Here is a 16,667-nt window from a genome sequence, read left to right as displayed (position 1 = left end):
CTGAAGTATTTTTTTTTTCCTTTTTTTCTTTTTACTGATATTACTCGCTGTTATTTGTATGCTTGTTTATCGAAAATGATGCAAACTTCCCACTGCAGCAAAAAAAAAAAAAAATCTTAATAAAGAGGATGCTTAGTTGGGGTTACCAGGTGACTCTGTGTACACTAGGGCAGTGGGGACAGTCCAAGCTTTTCAACTCACATTGCAGTGCATTCTGGAAAGTGTAGTCCAGCTGTGAAAGGTACCTGAAACAGGTAAAATGTACCAGAATGCACCGCGATGTGAGCTGAAAAGCTTGAAATGTCCCAGCTGCGCTAAATGAGTGCTTAAGCTTTGTATGAGTATCAAATAGGCCTATTATGTATTCAACCTTTTGCATAGTTTCACTTTGTATCCTTTTCTGAGGCCACAGGAGTGCTTAAACTTTAAAAAGTCACCAGGATGAAAAGGGTTAAAACAAGACAAACAGAGTTCTCAAAGATTGCTGTCTTTCCCCTTGCATATTAACAAAAGAACAGAAATGTAACTCAGAAATAGAGATTGACATCGTCTGATCCCTTGAGATCTGGAAATGAGAATGAGTCCGTTTAGCTGTTAAATGTGATATTCATTTTGGGTTCTGTTTGGTTTTACGCGCCCTGGCAGAATTCACTGTCTTTATAGGTTTGGTTCTGGACAGGTAATTATTGCCACTTTAATGAAAGAACCTGAAATTCACATGCTCTCTTAGTTTTTTGCTGGTCACCCAACTATATACAACAAACAGCCTATGTTTAGAGCACCTTGATTACATTAACAGTACATTTGATTGAATGGAAAATCTGCATGTGATTTACTGTAGAAGTTTACTATGCAATTACTAAGTTTGCACTGAACTTTACTACACTTCACTACACTTCACTATGCCTTTACCATGTTTTACAGGAATTCATTTATATAACTAAGCAACAGGATGTGGAATGTCACTTATTTTTATAACCAGCATGACCAGCTCTTCAATCTGCATTGCAATCTCAGACTAACCAAGCCAGCTGAAAGCACACAGAACTACAGCAGCTTAATCAGCTGAAAAGCAGGGCTGCCCTTAGCTTGACTTTTCGTTGTTTTTCCGAGTCTGTCAGGAAAACCTTTATCCAGGTCCATTTAGTCTAATGAGGTCATTCTGGGGTTATGATTTTCGACTACGCTTAAAGCTGCATAGTCCCACAATTGTGTTGACTTGATTCCTGAATGAGTTTTCTGTGAACTCCGCTGCTTCAGAAGACAGGCGTCGTTCGCTCACCGGTTTGTTTGCAGTATCTTGTAGTAGTTGTAGCTACTCTTACATTTTCTGGCCAATCTCTCATTCTGCAGACTGCTATCCTCCTGGTATTACCTGCAACAAGGCATATGAATGCCATGAGCTCTGTGTTAGCACAGGGAAGCAAAACAAAAAGGTAACTAAGAAAAACGCTTGTTAAAAAATGGGACACTTGTATCATGTATTTTACAGTCACTAGGCTGTGTGTTTTACAGCACTCCTCAAACTGAAGCATGCATGTTCAGAATGGAAAACAAGGGCATGTCACTCTGACATGAGCACATTCCTTCCCATATTACAATAGACCTTTATGTTATCTGTCACTTTCTGTTTAAGTTTAAACTCTATATTTATTTTTCCTCGCGTTGAATCAAGATGTCCCTTGTGTGATATGCCACAATAGTGTTTGCAGCATTCTACTGTATTACTACTTACTGGCCTTTGTTGCATGACTAAGTCAACATCTATTTACCTGTTCCGGTAAATGCCCTTATAAAGGTTTATCGTGATATTGTTTTGCAGTTTTGACTTGCTTTGCCCTTGGTTCTACTACACAGGTTTTAAATATGCTTTGCCATACCATGCAATAATTTACAATGCTTGTCTATGCTTTGCCGTGCATATTTTCACTATGCTTTGTTATGCATTGTTATGCTCTTAATATGGTAAACTTTTATCATGATGTTTAAGAGAGAATTAGGGGTTTATTTGATCAACCTGACACCACAGATTCAGGGAATCCACAAAATACAGGATGCATTCAAATAGTTGTATTTTAATAGTATGGCTTTTTATTCAATTAGCATGTTCAAATTTGAAATCCCCCCATTTTGACCTCCAATAACCAGTCATTTATAGTAAGTTCAGATATCTGAGTTAAAAAAGAAAACACTGCCCTTTTTTTCTAAAAACCAATTCATTTGTATTCCTTATTACAAAGAGATGGAGAGAGTGTCCTAAACTGACAAGCCAGCAGAGGGACAGTTGTGGTCGAAATACAATCAGACAAAACATGCTTGGAAATGTATCACAGCCTTTCAATAGCCACGCTTCACTGGGGCTCCAAAGCAGCATCGTCCTCACATGCAACAGAAACACGTCAAGCAGGAAATGCGGTCACAGCTCTTCCACTCAGTCAAACACAAGAACATTTAGAGGTCAAGCAGTGCTGCCTTTTACCTGTGGTTGAAATTACTTGACAGTTTGTATCCCTCTGGAAGTCACTGAAACATTTACTGTGCCATTCTCGGCTGCCCTAGTTTGTAATGTAGAATATAGTATAATGAATACCTGGTACAGGAAATGTTTTCAGCGCATATTGTTGTGTAAATGGGCTGCTTTTCACACACACACACACACACACACACACACACACACACACACACACACACACACACACACACACACACACACACACACATCTATACTATATATATATATATATATATATATATATATATATATATATATATATATATATATATATACACAATACCACTTCATGACAAAATAACAGATTCAAAGGTTTTATTGAAACAGAACAGTATGTTGAAAAGATAGAGTAATACAGTCAGACACAGCCCTGTTTATGAGCTCCTTTAGAGTAATCATACAGATCAGACACAGCCCTGTATATGAGCTCCTTCAGAGTAATCATACAGATCAGACACAGCCTTGTATATGAGCTCCTTCAGAGTAATCATACAGATCAGACACAGACCTGTATATGAGCTCCTTCAGAGTAATCATAAAGATCAGACACAGCGCTGTATATGAGCTCCTTCAGAGTAATCATACAGATCAGATACAGCCCTGTATATGAGCTCCTTCAGAGTAATCATACAGATCAGACACAGCCCTGTATATGAGCTCCTTCAGAGTAATCATACAGATCAGACACAGCCCTGTATATGAGCTCCTTCAGAGTAATCATACAGATCAGACACAGCCCTGTATATGAGCTCCTTCAGAGTAATCATACAGATCAGACACAGCCCTGTATATGAGCTCCTTCAGAGTAATCATACAGATCAGACACAGCCCTGTATATGAGCTCCTTCAGAGTAATCATACAGATCAGACACAGCCCTGTATATGAGCTCCTTCAGAGTAATCATACAGATCAGACACAGCCCTGTATATGAGCTCCTTCAGAGTAATCATACAGATCAGACACAGCCCTGTATATAGAAGATCTAGAACAACATCACATATTTTCCATTGAGCTTGATCTTCAATAAAGCAAAGGTTGATAGATGCAGGTAATGTCATTCCATAGCTGATTCTTCCAGGTACCATTTGCAGTGAAAGTTGAGAAAACTGAGAAAATTGCAGCACAGCGGCCCGTTTGTTGTTATTAAGGACATCTTTATACTTAACGAAGTGGCTTTATATACAGAACAGGAACCTTTCACTTCTAAGTGGTTACAAATGCAAAAGTTAAAAAAGTTTCACAGTACTCAATAGATGTGTTTATTGCGAAACTTTGAGATCCCGTTTACCTACTGATATTGATATTGATAGCAATGATTTATATTTCCTGATATTGTGTGCTTCAGAATCCTAGATAATAATAACACAGAGCAGTATTGTAAATGAACGTGTTTCAATGAGCTTCAGTTGTAGCTGGAACTTTCTTCAAACAAATATTTGAACTGCTTAGTCACTGGAGACTGAAAGCAATTATAGTACAGCCAAATAGAGACTTTAAGAAATGGTCATCAGATATATATATATATATATATATATATATATATATATATATATATATATATATATAATATATATATATATATATATATACTGACACAACAGAATTTGTGTGCAAGTCTAACAAAGGAGACAGGTGGCTCCAGCAGTATTATTATTATATATAAAATCAGAATTACAATGTTTCTGATTCTGAAGCTATCTGAAAAATCACAAAGTCCTCAATCCTCGTGCTGCAGTTGCCAAAACAAAACAAAAATAAATAAATAAAAAGATGCTAAAAATTTAAATTTCTATAAACACTTTCTAGAAAGTATTTGTGTCATGGCTCATTTAAATGTCCTTCTCTTTCCATTTGATCATCTTTTCGGTACTCTTCTTCCAGTTTTAACTTCTCAAGATCTGTGGCAAAGAAGTAATCAGTGCTTCGAATGACCTTGTTGTATTGTTTGAAGTCCGCAATGTATTTCCCACTTGGGGAGTTGAACACCACAGGCATGAAGTCATAGCCCCAGAGGATCTCCTCTGGGATGTAGGAGGTTCGGCTCTGGCAGGTGCCGCTGGTGGACTCCACCGTGGCGTTCAGGATAACCACGATCTCAAACTCCTTCTCCCTCAGGTTGGCGGCAGTGAGGTCTTTCAGTGGGCTTGCATCGTTGATCACATGGTAGAAAGTCATTGGCAGGATCAGGAAGGGGCTGTCGGAGGCAGAGTCCACCTGGAAGCGGATGCTAGTCTGGTTCAGGAGGATCTTCTCCCCCTCTTTGGTGACGTAGGTGTGCAGCATCTTTCCCGTGAGCTGGCATTGGATGAGTAGGCTCTTCCTCATGTTGGCCACCCGGATTATGAGACACAGTTTGCCGTCATGCTTTGTGATAACCGCATTGTGGCTGAACATGATGGTCTCTGCGCGCTTCTTGGGTCTGGCCAGCTTCGCCAAAAAGGTGCCAGTGATGAAGATCTCCGCCAAGGTAGTCAAGACCAGCTGGGCCACCAGCACGGAGATGGCCAGGGGGCACTCCTCCGTGATGAAACGGAAGCCATAGCCGATGGTGGTCTGTGACTCCAGAGAGAAGAGGAAGGCCCCGGTTAAGGACTGCACGTTCATCACACATGGGGTGTGGTTAGACGCCGTGTCTGGCACGTCCAGGTCCCCGTGGATCAGGGCAATTATGTAAAAGATGAGACCGAAAAAGAACCAGGTCATCATGAAAGTGGCAGAGAACAGGGTCAGCTTGTAACGCCATTTCATGTCTATGACAGTGGTCCACAGGTCGTGCAGGTAAAGCATGGCCAAGCCGTCAACGTGGTCAACCTTAACGTTGCTGTGCCCATCCTTGGTCACCACCCTGCGCTTCTTTCTGGTGTCCTGCATAGCAGAGCTAGAGACAAGGGGATCCTTTAATATGTCAATATGAGTTGCTTCCATTTCCTTACAGGCCTGCGGAAGAAACAACACGGAAGTCAGCAACAGAACCCAGTGCTATTCTCTTTGAATGTAAGTCACAGTGCTTCTATTATGAGCATCTTAACAGGAGCAGATCTAAATACCACCGCAGTGAATCAGTGACCGCTGCTTAAATGAAAGCAGGTGGGCAAATCAAAAGTCTTGACTCATTAACTCATTGACTCATAAATCACTAATAAACTTTTTTTTTTACTCTAGTGGTATTATTGAGGGGTTTATTAAATCACTTATGGGAAGAAAAAAAAAATTAGATTTAAATAGAAATAAGAGTGTTGTGTGTGTGTGTGTGTGTGTGTGTATATATATATATATATATATATATATATAATATATATATATATATATATACACACACTGTATATGCTAGAAGATTTTCAGTTATAGTGGTTTGATTTCATATGCACAACAAATTAAAACAACAGAAGCAATGGGGTGTTCTAAACGTGCAACACGTGTGTGTGTGTGTGTGTGTGTGTGTGTGTGTGTGTGTGTGTGTGTGTGTGTGTGTGTGTATATATATATATATATATATATATATATATATATATATATATATATATATATAAGCATAGATTTGTTCTTGGAATACATGAGAACAGGTCAAAAGAAGAGGTTATGATTTTCCTCTCAAAGTGCTGGCGTCACGCACAGAACCCTCATGTTTTCTGTTTTTCCAAAGTCAATGCCTGTATTTGTTTTTTTAATGGGTCGTTTCCCATCCAAACTGTTGTGCTGTCACACTGTAAACACTGGCGACCGAACTGCACAGTTTTCATGTAGCATTTACTGCTGTTTTTTCATCAGTTTATTACAAACATACCTTATTTGCTTTGAGACACCTGCAGGCATGCTATGAAGTTGTTTGTGGTGTTTCACATTTAGATAATATATTTTCATCTGAAGAAGCAACCTCTTTTCCAAAACCCAAAGGGCTGTCTTTATTGGAATACCATTTTTTTCTGATTTAATTGCTTTTTATTTTTTTACTTTGTACTTTTTTTTCAGTTGTGCTTGCATTCTGTTTATGAGACAAATCGCCTCGAGCAAGGCCTCTTAACAAAGACACCTGCGTTATATTGATGGAGTCATCCTTTAACTCGGGATATACGCCATTTGATAGTACTGTACTGTACTGTTTTTAATCCCTTAACACTTTTAACACAGCGTGTACCGGGGTTTAACGTGGAGCTGCATCTAAACTGAATACACTGTTGGGTTCCATTAAAAATCTCTCCATTTCAGAATTCCAACCATCTAAACACAGCTAGAATGTAAAGCGTGGCTAAGCCAACATTTTGATTATTAATAGTCTTATACTGCTCAAGAACATATGCTTCTAGACAAATAAGTACAGTGCCATGACATTAAAGTACAGTAGTAGTACTAAATAATAATAATAATAATAATAATATTAATACTAGTAATATTAATAATAATTGCTGCTATCCTTATGATGGCTTTTAAAAAACCAAAAACACTGTGAAAAAAAAAAACCTGATGGTTGTAGGCATTTCTATTCAGTGTTACCTAGCATAATGTTGCTGCTTTGATAAAGAACTTACTGAAATGTTTGTCTAAAAAGTGTATTTTTAGTCCTACTGGAGTATATATCTTTGAGTAAGTTTAAAGTACAGCATAACAAAATTCACTTAAGAGCTTAGTTTAAACAGTTTAAATAGACACATTTTGCCATCCAAACAAAAAGTATTTTTTGGTTAATTACAGCTCAAGCAAATTTTTTTAGCAGAACTCCAGAATGGTTCTTACTCAATTAAGTGTAGAATAATATTTTATCGTTGTTTAGTCAATAGACAATATTGCAAAAGGAAACCACCAAAATCAAATGAATTGATATTTTCTTCTCTAAAGTGATTTTCTATATATTCATTGAATCATTGTTTATTTACGGACATATTCTCGTAAATAAAAGCATGTTTTGGTCTAAGAAATACAGTTATAATTTCTCATTAAATATATTGTTAACCAAATGTTCATTTGCATGCACGTTGGGTATTCTCATAATCCCTTTAGGTGGTATCATCATACCATAAACACCCTTCATTATTCAATTTAAGAATGTATCACATTTCCTAAACCTTTACTGAAGAACCAATATCGTAAAGTTTTGACCTTTGCTTTACTACCTATTAAAATGAACAAGCTCATTTGTACTCATTTACTCTTCTGAAGAAGAAACACAAAAGCCTAGCATAAAAACTCACAGTGCGTTTCTTAGCTCCCAGCCTTCCAAGACACAGCAGTGCAATAACTTCTGCTGCCCAGGGGAGTTGAATTCACATTGAAACCTGGGCTCTCTATTTGTCGTGTTATATCGGCAGTGCATTCCTACAGGTGGGAGGGAGTGGCTGAGGACTGAGCAAAATGCGACAATCCGTCATAAAAAAATTTAAATAAAACAAAAACAACAGGAATATATCAAGTCAGCAGGCTTGCTCTTATGAGCACAGATTTCAAGAGGGTGTTTACTACATTATTTGCTTTTGAAAGGAAATAAGCCTGTCATGTTCTTTAAATTCAGCAAACACAGCTCCGAGTTAGCTTATAAAAGAGTGATACGTCTATATCAGATTTCCTATCAATCTGGTTCTATTAAGACATCTACAACTTACAAAGCCATGTGAGTGCATGCGTGAAATTCACTTTGTAAGGTCTCTCTTTAAGATATAATCTGTGTGTCTTTTTTGCAAACAAAGTTCCACCACAGCACAGCGGAATGTGTTAGAGCTGTAGTGTGCAATGACTGGAGTGGATCCAGTGACTTGTCAGATTCAAAGCGTTAAATGAATCTCAACAGCAAGCTAATCAGGTTTGACAAACAGAGCCATGGAACTCTGGATCTGAATACAGCAGCTCAGAGGCTCAAGGTTAACTGAGCATTTCTGTCTGTTCACAAAACCAGTAATAAACAATTCGGACACTTCTCATTTCAGAAAAAAATTGTGCTGGCAACGGCTTGAAGAATACCGAAACAGTGGCGGATATACAGTACCAGAGGGGGCCCTTAATCAAATGCACCAGAAGGCTATCAAGTCACTTGACCATTTTCTACTGCTTTTTTGCTGGGTGGAGACCGGAGTTCACTGCAAAGCAAACCAAGCCAACTCAATCTGGCCAGACTGGTTTCTCCAAAGTGAAACAGCCCAATTGGAAAACAGGAAACAGTTCCTGAGGACAAAATATAAAGTTTTCATGGAACCACTGCAGGCAATAGGGGATACATACAAGTTTAAGAGCACCGCCTAGCACTGCACACATCACCTCATATGCCCTTGGGCAAACAATGGCCTGAGGGAAAGGACTGGCTGAAGCACAGACAGGAGACTTCTCTTCAAGGCAAGGCAAAACAATGGGAGATGGGTTCAGAATACATGGTTAAACTGCATGCTTAGAATTCCTCAATCATACCAGACATGGCTAAGTGGAACAGGTCCCCTGCAGCAACTGCTGCTGGATCAGAGCGTCAGCACCAGTGTGGAGTTCTGATTGTTCTGATTGTTCTTGACGGCACAAATAAACATCTTTATTTGACACTTGTTTTAAAGATAATGGGATAGATTCTCAAAGCTATTTAGTCCTAACTGTCATTAGCACATTTGTTTTTAGAAATGAAAAACGCACCCAATAAAATTCAACATCTCGGAAATGTACCACAGTGGCTTGTTAGAAGTAATCAGCTGTTTATTATTTCTTTTTAGAATTAAAATTGTTTTATATTCTATGAAAAACAAAACTGAGAATCTAGTCCAAAAAGACTGATGTTATTATCATGAATAACTATGATATAAAAGCATTTCCTTTCAACACCTCAAAAGAAACTTTGTTATTGGTACATTTGCATATCAGAACATTTGCCAAGGAATAAAATTTTAAAAATAAACAATGTTCCATTCCTGTATGAAACATTCTATTAAATGATTATGATGCAAACACATTCTGTAGACCTCAGTTTTAATTTGTTATTGTTCCTTAAACAATGTTATTTATTTATTTAATAACACATTTAAACTCGGAGTCAGAGAAAAGGAATTACATTTTTTTTATGCATGTTGAAATTGCAAAGATTTTGTTTCAATAAGTAACCTTTTTTTTTTTTTTTTTTTTTTACAATGTATTGCACTATATTTTGATGAAATCCAAAATATATTTTAGCATTCTGCCATCAATAAAATATATCTTCTATTCTTGTAGGAATGTGCTGCAATATATTTGGAATGTTTTCTGAAATGTATGACAATATTTTTAAAAATATGTTGCTCTATACAGTATATATTTAGGAAAGAGATGACAATATATTACCATGTATTTTAAATATATTTTTATTGCTTTAACATGAACTGCAATATATTATTTTTCCATATGGGAAGAGCTGCCAAATCCGGCGAGTTAGGATAAGGTACAATGATTTTAAACAACCAGCAGATGATTTTAATTCACACTAATGTTTAGCACATCAGGAATGGTACTGCTATAACAAAATCAGCTTTCAACTTGTTCAACCTTCAAATGCTTGGGACAATAACCCAGCAGCTGGAAATCATTTTACAGCAAAATGTTTCAAACCTGATGACATAACTCTAATTAGTTTAGAATTGTTTAAAATAGTGAATCAGTGAGATTCCAGATGGTGTCATTTCTCACGCAATACCTTTAAAGATAATCCAAAGTTCATTCAACTTTACAGAGAAAGAACAACACAACAAAACTGAATCCAGAACAGGTGGCTTTTAAGGACCTTCGAGTAATTTTTCATTACTATTGCTTGTGTATAAAATGTACAAAACAGAAAAGCATGTAGCTGGCATTACCAAGCTGTATAGTGTTGACTCAATGACATTCAAACCAGCAGGACTTCTTGTTGACTAAATCAACATCCCTTGGTGTGAGTAGCTGTATATTCCGCAGGAATGACAACTCACATTTTTGTCATTTTTATTCTTGTGAACGTTAATGCAATCGTATCATTCCTTCCTTTTCAGCAAACAGATCCAAGCCTCTTACCTTAAAAAGTTTGCTGTTCATCTGCTCACTGTCATTCCTCGGGGGAGCATGGACGTCTGTAAGCAATGTTATTTTGTGTTTAAGTTTCTTTTTGGGTAGCTGCCTGTAGGTTCCTGACAGACTAGAACAAGTTAGTCCAGGTATTTGAGAGAAATATGAGATGCAAGACCTGTAATATCTATCAGCGAGGCCAGAAGTGTCTTCAAAGATTTGATAGAGAAATGAACTTTGGCTCTTCCCAGTCAGACTGATTAAAACTTCAGGGACTTCACAAAGTAAACACTGCAGTCTAGGCAAACAAGCTCCTTCCACGCTACCCTGCTCCTTCCACACTACCCTGCTCCTTCCTCCAGGTGCCAAGAACCTGAAGCCACCACACAAGCATTAAAAGCACGCGTGATGTGTCTACCAATCAGAATGAACAATAATAATAGTGGTAATGACAAAAACAAGCATGTCAACTCACTTACTGAGCACTAAAACATTCCCTTCTCTTCAAATAAAAAGGACGTCAAGAAAGTTGCTGATTAGAGGACAGATTGCTGGGTTAGGTATTAACCAACAACCCACACTTACATTCCCTAAAGCGCATAAAACCTAGAAACCAGTCAGCCATGACAAATGAATTCAAGCTCATTGACAAGCATGCTGCTAACTGCGCTGCCCCTAACATGCAGCTTTACATGTCGAACAAGTTAACTGCTCAGCTGTGACATACAGTGAAGAAGCCATCATACCCAATGCTTAGGGCATTAGGGATTCAAGAAAAAAACAAGGAGCCCACTTTGATGTACTGGAAAGAAGCTTTTTGTGAAACTATATCTGTTCTAAATAGAGCACACGGTGGGACAATATTTATTTTCAATTTTAAAATGTCTTTTCACGTTTAAAAATCAGACCAAAAAATTTATTCCTGATTCAAGATTCTAAGCAACCTGATTGGGTCTGAGATCTATAATGTATATATAGCCCTTATATGATCTAAAACCCTGCATCTCAAGTGTTTAGTTAAAAAAATATGTTGGTTTGTATGGATAACATGATATTAGACACTATTATTTATTTATTATCTGTTTTCCATCATGATTACTTGATATCATTTTGTATTTAGTAACTTTACCAGAGTTGTTATATATTGTTATTAATACATCTTCGTCATATAATTGAACTTATGAAGTATTGGGCTTGCCAGGTCATTTGAGACTACCATACTCCTTTGGTCAAATCTAGGGGATGATGGTCTTAAATACTTTAACACTTTAAATTAGACGTGGCTAACATTTAACGCAGGCTAATTTAATATTTAAGCCCTATCTGTCTTAAATCAGATTTTTTCCTGGATCAAGGCTTAACCAACCACTTGCAACTTACTTGTTTTTGACATCCAGTCACTGAACTGACTAAAACAGGCGTCAGCAGGGGATTCAATTTGTAACTAAAATGAGATGAAAATAGCTCCCAATGAAAAGCATGTCTCCTGTGGCCTGTTCAAACTGGTCTATATATGTCAAGGGGAAGGAAGAGTGTCAGTGAATCCACCCACTTCCATTCACAGCAAAGCGGCAATACACACAGCATACGAAACAAACAGATCAGGTTCACAGCTTGTTCTTAATGGGTGAGAGTACAGCTAATCTTCAACACACTCGAGCACTTTGTTCTTTTGCTTTGTAATAACATGCTAGGCAATGATTCTTAAGAAGGCAGGTAACCTTGAGAAACAGGGGCAGTGATGCTGTGGATTGCGTGACTTACTGTGCGTCTTTCATATTACAGCACTAATCACTGTGAACTCGAGCCTGCGCTTGTGACTGGAATTCTCTCTATTATTGTGCTGTTCAAACCAAGGTGATGTTTTATGTGGACATGCTATCAAACCCACTTAAGGGAGCTTTAAAGAAATGGAAGGGAATGTAAATGATTAAGGGCACTCTTTCAGGTGGGCTGTTTTGAGGCTTTATATATTTAATGTAGTGACACTTTACAATGTGCCTCTAAGTACTGTGTATTTGCATGGTAGTTGCTCAGTAAATACACATGTACTTACACATAATTACAATGTTATTATGCATAGTTACTATGTACTTAATGGGTAAATCGTTTTTTGCAAAATAGCCGAAACCCTAACCCTAACCCTAATCCTAACCCCAAATCTAACCCTAACCCTAACCCTAACCCTAACCCTAACCCTTCCTAGCCATTTTCTGATACAATGTTGTTCTTACATGTATCGTGCAAAAAGATATACACATAAAGTGTGTTATAACTGCCCACAATAACACTGCAATTATGTGTACATACACATGTATCTACCTTCATGTAGCGTGTTAAATGAATTGTAAAATCTCTAGACTCCCCCCACAGCACCCACAGCTCTCTCTTTCTCACACAGCTTGCTCAGAGTTTGAGAAAGCTAACAGTGTTATGGAAGCAGTGACTGTAAAACATCATCCAGCGGTCACCAGCAGTCAACAGGCTCACCTGCAAATGAATCCAGCTGTTCCACCTTAAATACTGTCATTGCCTGTCAGTCCTGTGTGAAATATTGTTACTGCTCAGCACAGTCTGTACATAAGTTACAGAAGTGTTTAGCAGCCTTCCTATAATATTTATCCTGGGGCCACTGCAGAGCATGTCTAAGCAGTAAGCAACGACATTCCAGAGAAGTGCTGTGCCTGCTGCTGATACCAAACAGAAATATAAGTGTGTGTGTGTGTGTGTGTGTGTGTGTGTGTGTGTGTGTGTGTGTGTGTGTGTGTGTGTGTGTGTAAAACCTGGTACGTGACTACAATTCCATTAGAACCTGACACGTGTCAACAATTCCATTAGGACCTGGTACGTGACAACAATTCCATTAGGACCTGGTACACAACTACAATTCCATTAGAACCTGGTACGTGACTACAATTCCATTAGAACCTGGTACATGACAACAATTCCATTAGAACCTGGTACACAACTACAATTCCATTAGAATCTGGTACATGACAACATGGTGTAAAATTGTGCTTGAATTTATGCATGTATTTATTTATTGGTAGGGATGTTTATTAAATGTATATTATAGTCCATAGAAGTCCTTTATATGTATCACTTTACAGGGGTTCACTGCTTTGAACTTTTAATAGTCAACTAGCCTAGAAATTTTAAGGAGGAATAGTGAATGCACTCCCAAACAAAATGAGATAAACAAGCGTTTTGTGTAAATCTTTGCGTTTACATTGTTTATTATTGCATAAGACCTTCCTGTGTTCAGGTATTATATTATAAAACACAGGGTGCCCTTTATGCAAGGTTTCACTGTTCATTTGGCAAACTTGTCTAACAAGTCCAGCAGCATCTCTGAGGTCCAGACTGTGCGGTTACATAACAAAATTCCAATCAGAATACTCCAGACTGTGTTCTGAATAGGGGCAGGTCTATTTATAGAGAGATTTTATCAAACACCATAGCCCCCAAATCGGGAATAGACAAATTTACTATAGAGAAAAAAAAAATGCATTTATTCTCATATCAACGCAACTGCAGAAAATGATAACAGCACATAATGAATAACTGTAGCATTGGACTGTTCAAAAGTGGCTGGGCAGATTCACAGTCTATAACGATGTAGGATGTTCATTTATAAGAGCTCTTAACTGGACGTTAGATCTAGGGTTATAGGGCTCAATTTAAACTGGACATGTTATGAAAAAGAAAAAAAAAGATTGTTGTATGACTTTATCAACACTTACAGGTAGAGTATGAAATCCCAAGACAGAGTGTGCACCTAAACATTAAACTGGCAACAGAAATAATAAAAAAAAGGCTTTTACTGTATTTGGAGAAAGGCCTTTGAAACGCACGATCCTCATCACTGTGCAGAAGTAGCAGAAAACCGCAAAGCAAATGATCAGCGACAGACACTTACACTTGAGAACATCCTTAAAAGTGTTAGTTGTCATAGGACTGCTGAACAGTACTGAACGGCTCGTGGTCATCCCTGATCAGGGTTTATATTTCCAGTGAAGGTTCAGTCTTGGCAGTGGCTTGTTTGAGCTATATTAACTGATGGGGATTGTCAAATAATAAACCTCAAAACAAATTCTTTTGAAATAGTGCCTGGGGACCCATTTTAATTAAGGCAGCATTTCCCTTATAGCAGCTTTAAATGACCTCAACTGTGATGAGAAAAACTACAGTCTGTGGTTTGATAAAATGACCTCACACAGCCATTATCTCTATTACAATCTGGTGTTTTTCTTTAAGGATAGCGACATCATAATTACATTTAAACCCCAGACACTGTAGCTCTATTGCTTGAAATGTTTTGCCATATCATACCTGTTTCTCACAGTTTGAAAAATAAACACAGCATTACATCATTCGATTAAAAGGGTCTGTTGTTGAACGTGTTGTTGAAACAAAAATGCAGAGCTATAATAACAAACCTATAGTACTCTGCTTCATACCATAGAACATGTTTTTTGGCAAACTGATAAAAAGACGGGAGGCTTTCAAGTTCTTCTACTGTACTCATATTTTACAGCTGCACACTTTCTCCAGCCAGAGAGAAAGACGTGTGTGTAACTCAGATGGGCGAGATTAACAGTCTTAAAAACAAAAGTGCCCCATGTATTATTATTATAAAGAGTATGTGGCGTTTTTATTTCACTTATCATGCTTTTTCTGCAATCATTCTGAGTGATGCTTGGTTCTGCTGCTTCAATATCTTGCTATTGGATTTTTTTTCTAGCTCTAACCCTTAATGACCGGTATTGAGTTTGCCCAGAGATTTTAACTGCCAGCACTATCATCCAAATCATGTGACAACAGGACCTGTGAACTATGCTGCCCCCCTTCAAACCTGCACATATAATAAATCACAATGTAATTAGAAAACATATCACGTAAGAATTACTGGAAACATGTTCTTACCTAAACATTTAAACAGAGCTACTGGCACTTAATGTTTTACCAGTGCTAAACATTGCACCTGAAGGTAGGTAGATTTGAAATTCAGATTGTGCAGTGGAGTGTGTAGTTCCACTAAGCAGGTTCTCCCCTGGAAGCTGGTGTTGACAGGTCCTAGCTGTGAGGAGGCATCGAGCCACTCCAGGCTGTTACTAGCCACTTCAGGGTTGAGGGAGAGGGAGCTTCAAAAGGCAATACACAGGAGTGGAATACCAAGAAAAGAGGCTCTGACATTTGAATTATAATCCTCCAGCGTTTTCTGATTGCCAGGCCGCTTCATTAAGCAATACTTCCTCACTGCAGTGTGAATGTATTAATAGATTTAAACTATTTATAGACAGGGGGTTGCTGGGGTCTTGGTGCTTACAGGTGCTTCCTGTTGTAAGATGCTGACTGAAAACATATGAAAACAAACAATAAACAAATTTCAACTCAAACAACCATTCTGAAGGAGACTAACTTGGCAAGGGGAATTAAAAAGACACTCGTACAGTTTATTTTATTAGTCACTTTTTAAAATATGAATTACCTGTGAATAACTAGCTTGCTTTTTTAATTGGTGTTTTATTGTTTATATTTTTCTTGTCAAGCGCAGAACCCCCCCCCCCCCCCTTATAATGATTCTCAATGAGTTTTAAAAGGTATTTTAAAAACAACTGTCTTTTTTTTAAAGATTGTCTATTCGCTAACCAGTAACAACTAATGAAACACATTTGCAAACAACATGCTGGTGTTAACAGTTTATACATTTGCTTCTACAAAGCAAGAATGAAAGAAAGAAAGATTTTGGATACTGGAAATAAACCTGTAAGGGGTCAATAAAGGTTCACTTGAAACACTGTGGCTCGCACAGCTGCAAGGTGGGAGGATGTTTCTCAACTCAACCAACTAACGACACAGAGAAACAAGGACTTTATAAAGTACAGCTGACCTTGTGTAGAAGAGGTGTGTGATCTGTGTTGATAGTGTTTAGATATTGTTAGGAAAACAGTGTCAGAATAGTTCACAGAGTTCAACTTCACACACACACAGACACACACAGTTAGGAAAGATATTTAGGCCAGGCACTCATAGTGCTACTGAGAGTGCTTACCTGAGACCATTCCATACCCACGCTTCTCCCATAATTTTAGGTAATTGATCACTAATTAGGTGCTACATTGTTGTGTCTGATGATAAGGTTTCAGCAGTATGTGTGTAACTTTGGAATATTGGATT

The 16,667-nt window shown here is 37.8% G+C and overlaps 1 protein-coding gene across 2 annotated transcripts; it reads right to left on the bottom strand.

Moving 5' to 3' along the window:
- Nucleotides 1-4,112: 4,112 nt before the first annotated feature.
- On the bottom strand, nt 4,113-10,849 carry kcnj15 (potassium inwardly rectifying channel subfamily J member 15). 2 transcript variants are annotated; one of them, XM_041258649.1, is made up of 2 exons: nt 10,497-10,849; nt 4,113-5,450 (listed from the first exon to the last, which is right to left on the bottom strand). In XM_041258649.1, exons 1-2 carry the CDS (start codon nt 10,515-10,517, stop codon nt 4,332-4,334), a joined length of 1,140 nt encoding a protein of 379 aa, XP_041114583.1. In that variant the 5' UTR covers nt 10,518-10,849; the 3' UTR covers nt 4,113-4,331. The 2 variants fall into 2 exon arrangements, with proteins under 2 accessions (XP_041114583.1, XP_041114584.1); XM_041258650.1 differs by lacking the exon at nt 10,497-10,849 and adding an exon at nt 7,700-8,011.
- Nucleotides 10,850-16,667: the final 5,818 nt, after the last annotated feature.

Source organism: Polyodon spathula, chromosome 9 (assembly GCF_017654505.1).
Source record: "Polyodon spathula isolate WHYD16114869_AA chromosome 9, ASM1765450v1, whole genome shotgun sequence".
NCBI lineage: Eukaryota > Metazoa > Chordata > Actinopteri > Acipenseriformes > Polyodontidae > Polyodon > Polyodon spathula.
The sequence above is the reverse complement of the archived record's forward strand: the minus strand, read 5'-3'. Positions and strand labels throughout refer to the sequence as shown.